Source organism: Phacochoerus africanus, chromosome 13, assembly GCF_016906955.1.
Source record: "Phacochoerus africanus isolate WHEZ1 chromosome 13, ROS_Pafr_v1, whole genome shotgun sequence".
In the NCBI taxonomy this organism is placed as follows: domain Eukaryota; kingdom Metazoa; phylum Chordata; class Mammalia; order Artiodactyla; family Suidae; genus Phacochoerus; species Phacochoerus africanus.
This window is the reverse complement of record NC_062556.1, coordinates 68421896-68435212: the sequence shown is the minus strand read 5'-3', so window position 1 is coordinate 68435212 and position 13317 is coordinate 68421896. Positions and strand designations below refer to the sequence as shown.

At 51.4% G+C, this 13317-nt stretch overlaps 1 protein-coding gene across 1 annotated transcript; it reads left to right on the top strand.

Moving 5' to 3' along the window:
- Nucleotides 1-395: 395 nt before the first annotated feature.
- ZIC5 (Zic family member 5) lies at nucleotides 396-7598 on the top strand. The gene is given in 3 exon segments (XM_047756410.1): nucleotides 396-956; nucleotides 958-2005; nucleotides 6282-7598. Coding segments are annotated over 3 exon segments (1995 nt in total). The 5' UTR covers nucleotides 396-452; the 3' UTR covers nucleotides 6725-7598.
- Nucleotides 7599-13317: the final 5719 nt, after the last annotated feature.

Sequence of the window (13317 nt, the reverse complement as noted above, 5' to 3'; positions counted from 1 at the left end):
TTTGCCCCCCCGGGGGGGCCCAGCCCAGAGCCTCCGGCGCCCTTCTGCCGCGTGCCGGCGCACGCTCTCCTCTCCTCAAGGCGCGTCATGGGAGCGCTGCGCGCGCAGGCCGAGAGCAAAGTTTCTGCAAGTGCAACTTGGGCATCCCCGGGGAGGCGGGGACGCAGGGCTCCGGGGGAGGAGGGGGCGCAAAGCAAAGGCAGGAGGCGGCAGCGAGCACAGGGGCGGATCCCCGCTGGGCCGCGGGCCTGAAAGGGAGCCAATCGGGCAACTGCGGCGGCTGCCAATCACAAGGCTCCCTCCAATCCCACCCTTGCCATTTCCAAAATCTCGGTCCCACTGTGCAGCTCAAATGTGGTGTTCGCTCTGCCAATCGCTGGAGGACAGAGTGGGAACCGGAATAAGCAGAGTTAGGAGGCCAGGACAAAGAAGTTAAAGAGCGCCTAACATACATGTTTTTGAGGGCGGGCCGAGGGAAAAAAGTACCCCCAGTGAGGGTCTATGGGTCTGATTGTGTAGTTGTGATGGAGCCCCCTTTGAGCAAGAGGAACACGCCAGCGCTGAGATTAGCGGATTTGGCAACGGCTCAGGCCAGGCCGCTTCAGAACATGACTGGCTTCCCGGCGCTGGCCAGCCCGTCCGCCCACTCCCAACTCCGCGCCACAGCCGCGCACCTCCGCCCTCGGGACCTGGGCGCTGACCCCGGCGTGGCCATCACTCCGCTCGGACCCGAGCACATGGCCCAGGCGAGCGCGCTCGGCCTCAGCCCTCCCTCCCAGGCGCTCCCGGCCCAGCCCGAGGCCCCAGCGGCCGCGGCCCGCGCTGCAGCCTCGGTCGCGCACCCCGGCGCCGGCACCTACCCTGGCGGCGGGGGCAGCAGCAGCGTGCAATCCTCCGCGCCCCCGCCCCCAGCCCCTCCTCTTCCTCCCTCCCCTTCACCCCCTTCCCCTCCCTCTCCCTCCCCCCTCTCCCCCTCCTCCTGCCCTCTCCGGCTACACCACCAACAGTGGCGGCGGCGGCAGCAGCGGCAAAGGCCACAGCAGGGACTTCGTCCTCCGGAGGGACCTTTCCGCCACGGCCCCCGCGGCGGCCATGCACGGGGCCCCGCTCGGAGGGGAGCAGCGGTCCGGCACCGGCTCCCCCCAGCACTCGGCCCCGCCTCCCCACTCGGCCGGCATGTTCATCTCCGCCAGCGGCACCTACGCTGGCCCGGACGGCAGCGGCGGCGGGGGCCCGGCGCTCTTCCCCGCGCTGCACGACCCGCCGGGAGGCCCCGGCGGCCACCCGCACCCGCTCAACGGCCAGATGCGCCTGGGGCTGGCGGCCGCAGCGGCAGCCGCGGCCGCTGAGCTGTATGGCCGCGCGGAGCCGCCCTTCGCGCCGCGCTCTGGGGACGCGCACTACGGGGCTGTGGCGGCCGCTGCAGCCGCCGCCCTCCATGGCTACGGAGCCGTGAACTTAAACCTGAACCTGGCGGCGGCGGCTGCTGCTGCGGCGGCCGGACCGGGGCCCCACCTGCAACACCACGCGCCGCCCCCGGCGCCGCCGCCGCCGGCGCCCGCGCAGCACCCGCACCAGCACCACCCCCACCTCCCAGGGGCGGCCGGGGCCTTCCTGCGCTACATGCGGCAGCCAATCAAGCAGGAGCTCATCTGCAAGTGGATCGACCCCGACGAGCTGGCCGGGCCGCCGCCGCCGCCGCCGCCACCGCCACCGCCACCGCCCCCGGCCGGCGGCGCCAAGCCCTGCTCCAAAACTTTCGGCACCATGCACGAGCTGGTGAACCACGTCACGGTGGAGCACGTGGGCGGCCCCGAGCAAAGCAGCCACGTCTGCTTCTGGGAAGACTGTCCGCGCGAGGGCAAGCCCTTCAAGGCCAAATATAAGCTCATCAACCATATCCGCGTGCACACCGGCGAGAAGCCCTTCCCCTGCCCTTTCCCGGGCTGCGGCAAGGTCTTCGCGCGCTCCGAGAACCTCAAGATCCATAAGCGCACTCATACAGGTGGGTGTCTGTCCCCGGCCGCGCCGCCGCCGCCGCCTCCCGCGCCGCCGCCGCTTCTGCCGCTGCTTCTCTTCCTCCTCCTCCTCCTGCTCGCCTTAATTTTTCCCTCCTTCTGCTGCTTCTTTTCGCATACGTATAACCCGGACATGTGACTTCTTTTTTTTCTCTCCCCCCCTTTTTTCTATGAATAAGTAATTCGATAGCACACACAGGCCCCGCGCTGGGTTCCCACACGGTGGAGTCGCCAGCGCTCCCGCAGCCTCTCCGCCGGGACCGGCAACGCGCTCCAGCCGCCGCCGCCGCCGCCCCGGAGCAGAAGCAGCCGCCGCCGGAGCAGGAAGGCGCCCACGACGGTCGGCAGCCCCCATTCGCCCGGCCCCGGGAACTTGGGGAGGGCGATGGGGAAGGAGGGCCGGATCCGGAGCCAACCCCGGCGGCTCTTCTCTCCCCATCGGATGGCAGGCCCCTCGCGGTCCCATGTGATTTGCCGTGGTATTGGGGCCTTGAGGCCCAGCTCGGTGTGGCCCCTCCAGGAGGGGAGGGGGTCCGTCCCTCGGGCGGGGTGCAAATGGGAAAGTAATGCGCCCTCGTACACACACACACACACACACACACACACCCTCGCCCACCGTTACACACCCCACACATACACCTTCACGTGCACACACATCCCACAAACTTCACACACCCATGTTCCCTCATAACACCCCTCCCTCATTGCTGGGACATCCTTGTGTCCTGACACACTCACACTTCATTTACTCACCTTCATTCATATACACCTATACACACACGCGCCGTCACACATTTTATCACACATGCCCTAGAGGGTGCTGGAGAAACTGGCTTCTGCCGTTTTTTAGAAGGTTCTCCAGGGAGAAGGGCTGGACGAACTGCAGAGCCCTTCGAGGTTGTTGGGCCTTCCCCGCCTTGGAAATTGGGGGCGCCCACCATGCCGTGGGGACCCCTCCCACCCCACGCCGAGCCCTGACTTAGGGGTGCCTCGGCCCCGGGTTAGGGCGCCCACGGCCTGGGGCGGTGGGATGGCCCCTGTGGGTCCTGTGCCCCTTGGAGCAGACGAGCGTCCTGGGCAGAAGCTCTGATGAGCGCGAACGCAGATGGATTTATAGGGACAGACAGTATTACCCCTCGGAGGACACTTAAGTAACTGGAGTTTACATTCAGTAATTACTTGGCTGATTTATCGGCGCGGCGGCGGCGAGGAGGCAGCCTCCGGGCGTGGGCCGCAACGCCTGGCCCGCGGCTGGTGCCGAGGCCACTGGGGCACCTGCTCGAGGAACCAGGTCCGGGGGCCCAAGGCTGGAGCCCCGTGCTTGCTCCTGTCGCTGGCACTTGACAGGCCTCCTGCGGACTGGCCGGTGACCGACTTGGGAGCGCGTTTTCCCCGGAGTTCCGTTTGCCAGCCCTATTCTTTTCTGATCGGGAGCGGTCAGCCTTGATGATTTTTCCAAAAGGACACCTTCCACGAGGCTCTCGTAAACGCTCCTGGCCCGCTGAGCCGGCTGCTGGCCCCCGTGCCCACAACTTCCCCACCGGGCAGGGGCCCGGGGCTGTGAATGGGGTACGCGGGGAAGCGGAGCGGTCCCCCAAAGGGGACCCCCAAAAGCAGAGCCTGAGACCTGGACCCTCCCCTCCTTTGCAGATCTCGGAGGGGAGTGGACCTTCCTTTGGTGGGCAGGGAGGCCGCCCGGAGCGGAGGTGGCCGCTGGCCGGGTTCCGGCTCTTCCCCCGGGCGGGGTCGCGTGCGTCCCGCTCCCCTCGCGGCCGGGCCCCCAGGGGGCGTGCGCGCGTGCTGCCGGGGGCGGGGACCCGGCGCGAGGGGACCCGAGTCCCTTGTCCTGCGCAAGGTTGCCTTCCCGCCAGCCTCACCGTGGCTGCGTGGGCCTCGCCCGGTCCCTCGGGGAGCGATGAGAGCGCCCTCTCGTCGCTGCCTGAACCAGCGCCGGGTGTTTCTGGCAGTCCTAGGGCCACTTGAGCATTGTCCAGGGAGGGGCCACACCGGAGTCCCCTCCCCACTACAGCGCTCTCCCTTTTAGGGGGGAGGGTGTTATCCGGGATCCCGGAACAGATTGATCAAAGGATTAATCCCCGGCCACTCCCGAAGGTGCATTTCCTGACCCACGTGCCCCCTGTTCCGTTTATAACCTTCCTCTGGCTGGACTCAAGTTCTCACATATAGTTCCTCTCGCTCTAAAACTCTGTGAAGTAGCTAAGTTCTGACGCGACCGCACTGGCAGAATCTGAAATGTAAACAGTGGGGTCCCTCATCCCTTCTAGGCAGGCAGAATTTGCTCAACGCACCGCCCCCCCCCCAGGACCTCCTGAATAAAGTAGGCAATTCTATCACCCTTTCCTTTCTTCCCCACTTTCTTCCTCCATCTCCCCTTTATCCTTGCTTTTCTACTTTCTTTTCATTCCCTATCTGCCTTGTCTGGGTCTGATTCTTTATGCTTCTCGTTATCATGTGCAGTGGCAGAGCCAGCAATGTCCCAGCCGCTTATTCTGCACAATCCCGGATGTGTAGCTTGTGGAGAAACATGAGACTTTTTAAAAACAACATTGCACATTTGCATAGGGTGAATAAAACCACCTAAGCCTCCATGTTGAGGAAAGGCTGATTATAATTCTTTTGGAAGAATGCTGTATTAAATTATTATGACTCCAACTTAAAAGTGGAATACAGAAACCAGGACAAATAACTGATGTTTTGATAAACCTTGATAACCATTTTTGTTGCAGCCCATCTACAGAAAAATTTTAAAGGTTGTGATGATCATTGTGTTATGTTGTATTTTTCCCCCACTCTTTATAGATCAATGTAGGAGGTATATGAATAATACTTAATTTTGTTTTAAATCACTATTTCCAGGTAGGGTGAGTTATATGCCAGGCACCTGAATACTTTTCAGACATGCTAACAAACTCTAGCATTGAAGCAGTTATTATTGGTGAAATTTAAAAAGAGAAAATGACTCTGAAATATTTGTATAAGAAAAGCCACCACAAAAATTTATGTACACGAAAATATCTTTTAAGAGTTGTCTGGCTTTTCATAAAATAAATTGTCAAAAACCAAGGGAAAAACCATACCTTGTGTGTCACCAGAGTAGCAGCTGAAATCTAGAGAAATTCACCTTTATGTTTAAACATCATTTAAAGAAAAGGACTATATTATTATACCATAATATGTATGAGATGACATGTTCAATTAAGGACTCAAATACATCAAGTTCATAGACACTAAGGTGAGAGGAAAAGTTCCTTCTGTTAGCTGCTGTCTTCCTGGTTTTGCTTTTTAATAGCAAGGTGAAGTGTGACTGAATATCTAGTTGTCTTATTTCGCAGTTCCACCATCACCGGGACTCAGGGCCTTGTGTTCAAAGGCTTTGTGTTCCCCGGGTGGGTAGAGCAGCTTAAAGGGGCAATGGGCCCAAAGAAAATAGTTGATCTTTTTTGACGATGAAGCCAATTTATTACGTTAGAATAAATTTCTTGTGCCATCAGGTAAACGAGGCCTATGGTCCTTATCAACATTTATTAAGGTTCTGTTTCGCTGGGCTCTTAACTGCCCACCAAGTTGTAAGGAAAGCTGGTAGGATGAAGAGGCCACCAGCCTATTCTCTGCCCAGCTAGGCCTGTAAAAAATGTAGCGGTGGGATCCTGTGTTTCAGAGGTGTCTTTATTTCTGAAGAGAACGGGGTTTTGTTGTATTTCCTTTCCTTTTCCATCAGTGAAATCCTGGGGGACACTCTGAAACAAAACATCATTACACGTTTACTGCACCACCCCTGCTTACTTTGGAGTGCGTGTGTTTTTCTTCTCTTCACCCAAGCTCTGGCTTTGGAAGTAATTTATCAGCATTTTTCTTGATGGGGGGAATCTACCGGAATTTTGGGGCTGTAGACCCTAAAGGGAACAAGGATGCAGGTATTTGGTTCCCAGTTAAATTTCAGTGTTACAGCCTAGACCATGCTCCAGCCATTCTCACCTTAACCCCTGTGGTACTGCAGTGGTTGACATCCAGCCTCACTAGCCCAGGGCCAAGGAGAGCCTCCAGGCCAGGGGACATCAGACACAGCCCCGAAGTCTCCCTTCCCTGCTGCATCCTGGCACAGAGGAATGAGGCCTAAGAATTAGGTTGGGAGTCGGTCTTCGAGATGCTGGGAAAGTACATCCTCACGGCTGCTCCAGGATTTCTCTCATGTGAGAGGTCTCTGCAAAGTACCTTGTTAACCTCTCCTATGCTTTATTGCAGGGGAAAAGCCTTTCAAATGTGAATTTGATGGCTGTGACAGGAAGTTTGCCAACAGCAGTGATCGAAAGAAACATTCCCATGTCCACACCAGCGACAAGCCCTACTACTGCAAAATCCGAGGCTGTGACAAATCCTATACCCACCCGAGCTCGCTGAGAAAGCACATGAAGATTCACTGCAAGTCCCCGCCGCCTTCGCCAGGAGCCCTGGGTTACTCCTCACTGGGGACTCCGGGGGGTGCCCCCTTGTCCCCTGTGCTGGACCCAACCAGGAGTCGCTCAAGCACTCTGTCCCCTCAGGTGACCAACCTCAATGAGTGGTATGTTTGCCAGGCCAGTGGGGCCCCCAGCCACCTCCACACCCCTTCCAGCAACGGGACGACGTCAGAGTCTGAAGACGAGGAGATGTACGGGAACTCTGAAGTTGTGCGGACGATGCATTAGAATTGATTAGTAATAATAATAATAAGTCCAATAATAAGGGGGAGCCCTTGGACCGTATCCTAACCTGAGACAATGCCGAGCCTGAGACAAACCCGTGACTCAGCCTTGCCACCGGGTCTAATTAGCCCTATTTATTCAGTATGAAACCCTATGGTGTTTGTACATTTAATTAATTTAATTAAGATATTTGGGCTTTTTTTCCCCCTTAGAAAACAAACAAACAAACAAAAAACCCAACCAAGCTGGACTTGTATGTTCCAGGGGGACAGGCCTGGGAGCAAACCGTACCAAGGAAAATGAATGGAGAGTTTAGTAAATCAAGAAACACACTGCCAATGCAATATATATATGTAGTTTTTACAAGGGTGAGCGAAAGAGCATTAAGTCAGAACTCAACACAGCAACAAGGCCTCTTCTGCGTTTCCTGCAGTGCCTCGCGGAAGCCTTTGACACCAGAGTGGGCTTCTCTGGAGCCTCGCAGCCTCCTGCTTGGGCCCTAATTCTGCCAAGGCCTCTTGATTGTAAACCACACACTTGCTGCATTGCCAACAAACAGATCTTGGACTGTACCTGGGGGTCCAGACGTATTTGTAAAAACCCTTTGAGTTCGAATACTTGTAATTTTTAATTTCTACTCTTTTATTACTGAGCTCACCTTAATGTGGTATTTTTATACAGGATTATTTCCTCAGTACCCTGCTTGTATGATTAAAGGAAAGATGCAGCAGCCTAGTACATCCCCATGTATTGTGCTACTGTGATTGTTCAAGCAACAGTGCAGCGAAGAGCAAGCTGCTGTGGGAGACAACTGTGAAACTGTGCTATTTTATAAAACAAGAAATTCAGATTCCTCTATCGGGTTTTTTTTTTTTATTTTACTATTTTTTTAAATCTGAATTCTCAGATGCTGCCTCTTTACTCTGTCCAAACTTCCTGTGTAATAAAGAGATTGCATTTTAGATCCTAAGTTCTTTGGGATGCCAAAATTCACAGGCAAGCGTAAGGAGGTGTGATGTTGGCAACATGCCTATTCTGGGGGAAAGCTGTTGTTTTAAAAACAGGCCTACCCTTCTTTTAAATTGTTGTATCAACCTTTTAAAGTCGTTCTTTTTCAATGCCAGAAATTGCATTTTCATGCATTTCCTTCCACCAGAGCACACGGGAACTCTATCCCATTTGAAAATGACAGTGTATGATTTACATTAAAAGAGGGGAGGGAGTTGCTATACATATTAACATTTTTAAAAGGTTTATAGTTACCAGCAAACACTGATGAATGTGTGACCTTTGCCAGAGCTGTCAAGCTAGGATAAAAAGGTCAAGGACCTGGGACAATAACTCCTAGTCAATTTATTTTCGATTGGTACAACGCATCTCGTGTGCAAAACGTAGTCCATCATAAACATCATACAGATATACTAAAGAGCACTAATTTATCCTCAGAGACCCTGAAGACACCCCCTCCCCAGGGTTTGTAGAAATTTGTTTTGTGTGCTGTTGAGTGGTTGATGTAGTCTTGTCATTGTTAATAACTTGTATGTGAACACTATTATTTGTACAGTTGAATTAATTTATTTTCAGACATCATCCTTTTTTTTTTTTTTTCTTTCCTGGAAGAGTTCAAAGCACACCAAAGAAATAATTATATTATACATTTTGGTGAAAGACTGTCCTTTATGATCTACGATTTATTTTAAAAAAAGAAAAGGAAAGAAAATGGGAAAATATATTTTTAAGCTTACTTGAATGAACAACGTAATGTGAAAACCAGGACTCTTCCTGCATGTCTCTTTTGCATTGTGTTGATGAGATTATATATAGTTTATAGATATATTCTATTACTAGTACAGTGCATGGTGCTGTCACTTTGAAAGCCTTTCAATGTTGTCTTCAGATTGTTACGGTGAATATGAAACATGCAGACCCTCCTTTATAAAGAAAAGGACCATAAAACTTGAATATAAAATAATTCTACATTTTTAAAGTTTATTTGATGTTCATATTATTCACTTTCAAAGCTCTTTCAAATAGACAAAATAAGATGAGGTATGAACTTTGGGGGGATAATTTATGTATCGTAAACTTATTCAAACAAAATATTCCTGATTTATAATGAGTTGTTTTATTTATACAACTTTTCAACGGTAGTTTGCACTATTCTTTATTATGCTTACAGGTTTATTTATTATGGAACAAAGGAATATGTATTTTATGTATTTTGCCATGCATAGGTTAACTCTGCCACAGATTTATTGGTTCCTGATACACCTAAAATAAAAACTTAAAATGTGTACCTCCAATAGAAAGAAAATAAGAATGATTATGAAGGAAAACATTTAATAAAGGTATTCTTCCTATGTATTGCTCATGTTTTACATGAAGGCATTCTCTCTGCCATTCTCTTCCAGACAGAACATGTTGCTCGTGGAGTAATCGCTAGATTCTCTTCCCTTGATCTCTTTATTTCTTCACCCTCCCCAAGCAATAAAGTATTTTTACAGCTTGGTGTAATTTACAATCTAATCTAAAAATACACAGCATATTTATGAAGATGAAGCCCTGCAGGCTGCACAGAGCAGTAGCATAAATCTTAGGGGTTGCTGCATTCACTTGTTAGAATTAATAATATCCTTAGTTATCCTAGTCAGTGGAGAGCTGAAAAGCAAAGTTCAGCACCTCTTTGCTGCCTGAACTCTGAAGAAAAGGGGGAGGAAAGAAGGAGGAAAAGAGAGAAAGGGACAGAGAGAGTTTTTCAGACACAGGGAAGGGGAAAGCAAGATCAGGAGTTAAAGTGGGGATGGGGTTAAACACCTCTCGAATGAAGCTGAGTCGGCACCATTTCAGGTGATGGGATCAGAATCCCATTTTATTGTGGTTCTCTTGGAAGTTGAGTGGAGATCAGTAACTTAGCTGAGCATTTGGGGGCAGGTGTTAAGGAGAAATTAGATTCCTGGTAACAAAAGACCCAAGTGGCTTCAAGTAATACAATTGGCTAGCCACATGAACAAGGCTGAATGAACGGTTGCTTGTTTGGGGGTTGGCTGATACAAAACTGATAAAAGGCAAATCGTAAAAAAGCACTTGGTAGTGATGTCAACAAACAGTCCTCCAAAAGGCTATAGAGGTTTTTTTTAAAGTCAGGTTTGTTAAATACAGGAGAGGTGAAACAGGTTGCAAAGAGTTGTTCGAAGCTAGATGACAATAACCAGCACACGAAGGAGAAAAACACTCATCAAGAGGGCCCCAATCAATGGGAAAACTTATAGCTCTCTAATGAAGTTTCTTGTGAAAAGAAGAGTGACACAAAGCCACCAAGACATGAATCATTCATGGGAAATATAAAAGATATCTGACAATGAGCAGAACCTTGTATAGAGTGTATGAAACAAGTTTCCCCTTCTTATTTTCTGCTTTAAAACGCACAATCTCCCACTCCCAGCGTTCTCTGTCCAGTCTATAGAGTTAAAATTGACCACTGCTCGTCCTGCGCCACTTCAAAGTAATTTAGTCCAGAACGGAAGGCTTGGCGCTTGGACAATCTTCATGGTGTGTTAAGATTTCTATGGCAATTGGCAAGCAAGACGTTCCCATCTGAATATGTCTCAAAGAAAGCCACTTATTGACACTAAGTTGGCTATCATCAAAGACTTCATCTTTCCGAGGCAAAACGTGGCCCTTGTCGCCCTCGAGAACACTGTTTAAATCGTCCACCTTTGTTTTCCAGGCAGGGAGACTCTTCAAACTCATGGGTTTCTGTAGTTTGGGTGTATTTTTCCCCATGCAGGATGTTCTTTGGTAAAGCTAATGCTCCTAAAATCTAAAGTACTGAGAAACAGCTTGAGGATGGGAATTATATTCTTTTACAGAGTTGGAGATGGCCACACAGGAGGGACAGCGCTGGAGATGGGAAAAAAGGAGGCCCAGACGCCTTGAAAGCTAGGCCCAACTGTGACATGGCAGTTTTGCCATTTACATCGCACATTTTGTGGAAGATTTTGGAGACCATAGTGGCTCACCCCATCTATCCATCCATCATCTACCTATCATCTGTTATCTATCTATCATCCATCTATCTATCTGTCTGTCTGTCTGTCTATCTGTCATCTCTTTCTCTATGAAAGGGGACAAGAGATTTTCACCTGAAGTCTTTTTTATTCCAGTTTGGTTAGGAATTACAAGGGGGGTGGGGGGAAGCAGTGATTTCTCAATTCATCACCTTGAGTCAGAGGAAAAGAAATCTGAACACACAAAACAAAAACAATCTAGACACATACTAATACTTGCAGCCTGTCACCCTTTCAGATGCCCACTGACCCTTCCACCAGTCTTCTACCCAAATAGACACATGGCCAGGAAACCCACCCTTCTGGGGCTGCAGGGTTGGCGAAGGAGCCCATGGTGACACCACCCCGGGGTTGCCAGCGCACTTCCCCTCTGTGGACAAAAACTCACAGGAACTCACACTCTGCCATCCCCCAAGGCCCACACCCACGCACAAATACTGGGAGCACACATTCACACACACCGCAAGTGCCTAATCAGGCTGGGAGAAGTTCAAAGACATGTTCTTTGAAATTCAAAGTGCTGCTTTTATGGTACATCCACACGCAGCCGGCACAGGCATTGCTATGGCAATGGGCAGGGCCAGGGGAGTCTCTGGCAGAGGGTCCACAGTGATTCCAGACACTCTATTAAGATACAGTTGCAGTGACCTTCTTTTTCATGCCAAGTTACCTCACTCGATTTTCACCTGATCAGAAAGAGATACCACACATCCCTTGGCATAGAGGTAATATTATACGTATTACATGGGATACATACATATGTCTTTCCAGCCACTTTTTAAGATTCCCCCTCAGAACCTCCCAGCTTGAGAGAAAGGAGAAAGAATGAGGAGCGGAGGAGAGAAAGCCGGGTGGGGGTGGGGGTGGGGGATGTCAGAAGAGGGGGGAGAGCGGCAGGAGCCCCCAGCCCCAGTTCCTCTTCCTTCTCTCCCCACCTAAGTACTTTTATTTGCAGAGCGATTGTTCTTTGTTTATTTAATACAAGTACTGAGTGAATGGTGAAAAATAAACACGATGAAAAATAACCAAACAGATGATTCCTCCGAGTGAAAAAGCCCGGACTTAATAAAAGTGCGAAGCAGTCACCGCTGAATGAGAAACCCTTTGAAGTGGAACTTATTATAGGAGGAATACTTTGGGGTTGCCTTAACGACGCCGCTGAATCGAAAGCGCTCGCCTTTGTCAGCGATTTGTTCTCCTTTGCTGGGGTGCCCGGAGAAATTACTTACATGGGCTGCCTTAACATGCAGCCTGCAAATCAGTAACTTTGCAGCTCAGACTTGCAGACGCCACTCGGCAACCGACAAAAAGAAGTCAGGGGGAAACGCACCAACCTTTCACGCCGAGCCTCTGGGGATGGGGGCGCACGGGCGTGGGGGGAGGGAGCCAGCAGATAAGAAGTTGTCTTACAACGCCCCCCCCCCGCAGCCCCCCCACCCCACGCCGACCCGCGAGCCTGGCCGGGGCCTGGGCGGCAGGGGGGGGGTCCCGCCTCTCCAGCGAGGGGCGCTCTTCCGCGCGCGGGCCGTTCCCAGCAGCCAGGGCCATATTTAATAAGGGTCGTTTATCACCCAGGCCCTTTGAAGGGTCGCCTCCAGCCCTGTGCCCATTAGAAAGGCGGAGGTGACATTTAAACTCCGTTTTCAAGGATCGCGGGGGGATTTCAATGAAAAGGCAACTCGTTTGTCTTATGAGCCTGGAAACAACCCCCTCCTCGCTCCTTTTGACCACATGGCATAACTCAAAAACAATAGTTCAAAAGTGAAATGGCATCGTGGTGTTCACTCGGAGACAGGCCCCCATCTAGCACCAGAGAAAAGAGGTAGTCCACAAGACAATGCGCTTTTTGTGTCCCGCTCTGTCACAAGGATTGTGTTGTTTGCTTTGGAGGCTGCGCCTGTTATACTTTCCTGAAAGTGCTTGTGTTAAACAAGAGTTATAAGTCATCCAAAACAACAAACATTTTGATTTTCTTTGCCTAAAGGGCTTTCCCTGGCTATGGGCACCGTGAAAAAATAATGTCCTTGCTGAGAAAGGAACACCAGTAGTAGCATTAGAAGCGGGCGCATTAAATATTGAATGACACGGGGAAAAAGAGCTTGTCGAGGGGCACTCAGCCTTAAAGTCTTTCTTCAACTTTGTCTTCGGTGGCTGCTGGACTATTTAAGATGGTATTAATTAAGGCGGCTTCGGATGCCGCCGAGCCCGCCGGCCCCTCGGCCGCGCTTGGTCAATGGGCCTGTGTCCCCGCGCTCTGCTCACGCCTTGGCTGAACCGAGTGCAAGTGTCACTTCTCATTTGGAGGCTGAAGAGAAGGGCCCATCCTGCATTAGGGGCAGCGGGGATGCAGGCAGCAGCAGGCGTTAAAGGAATACGAGGGGCTGGGTGAGGGGAGGGAGGCGGGAACAAAATGAAAACATCTGCCCTGGGCCGAGCAGGAGAGCCCGCGGCGGCGCGCTCGGCTTTTGGCACATTTTGGAGAGTGTTGTTTAGCAAACAAGGGCCACGCGGGACTCGCTGAGGTGCAAC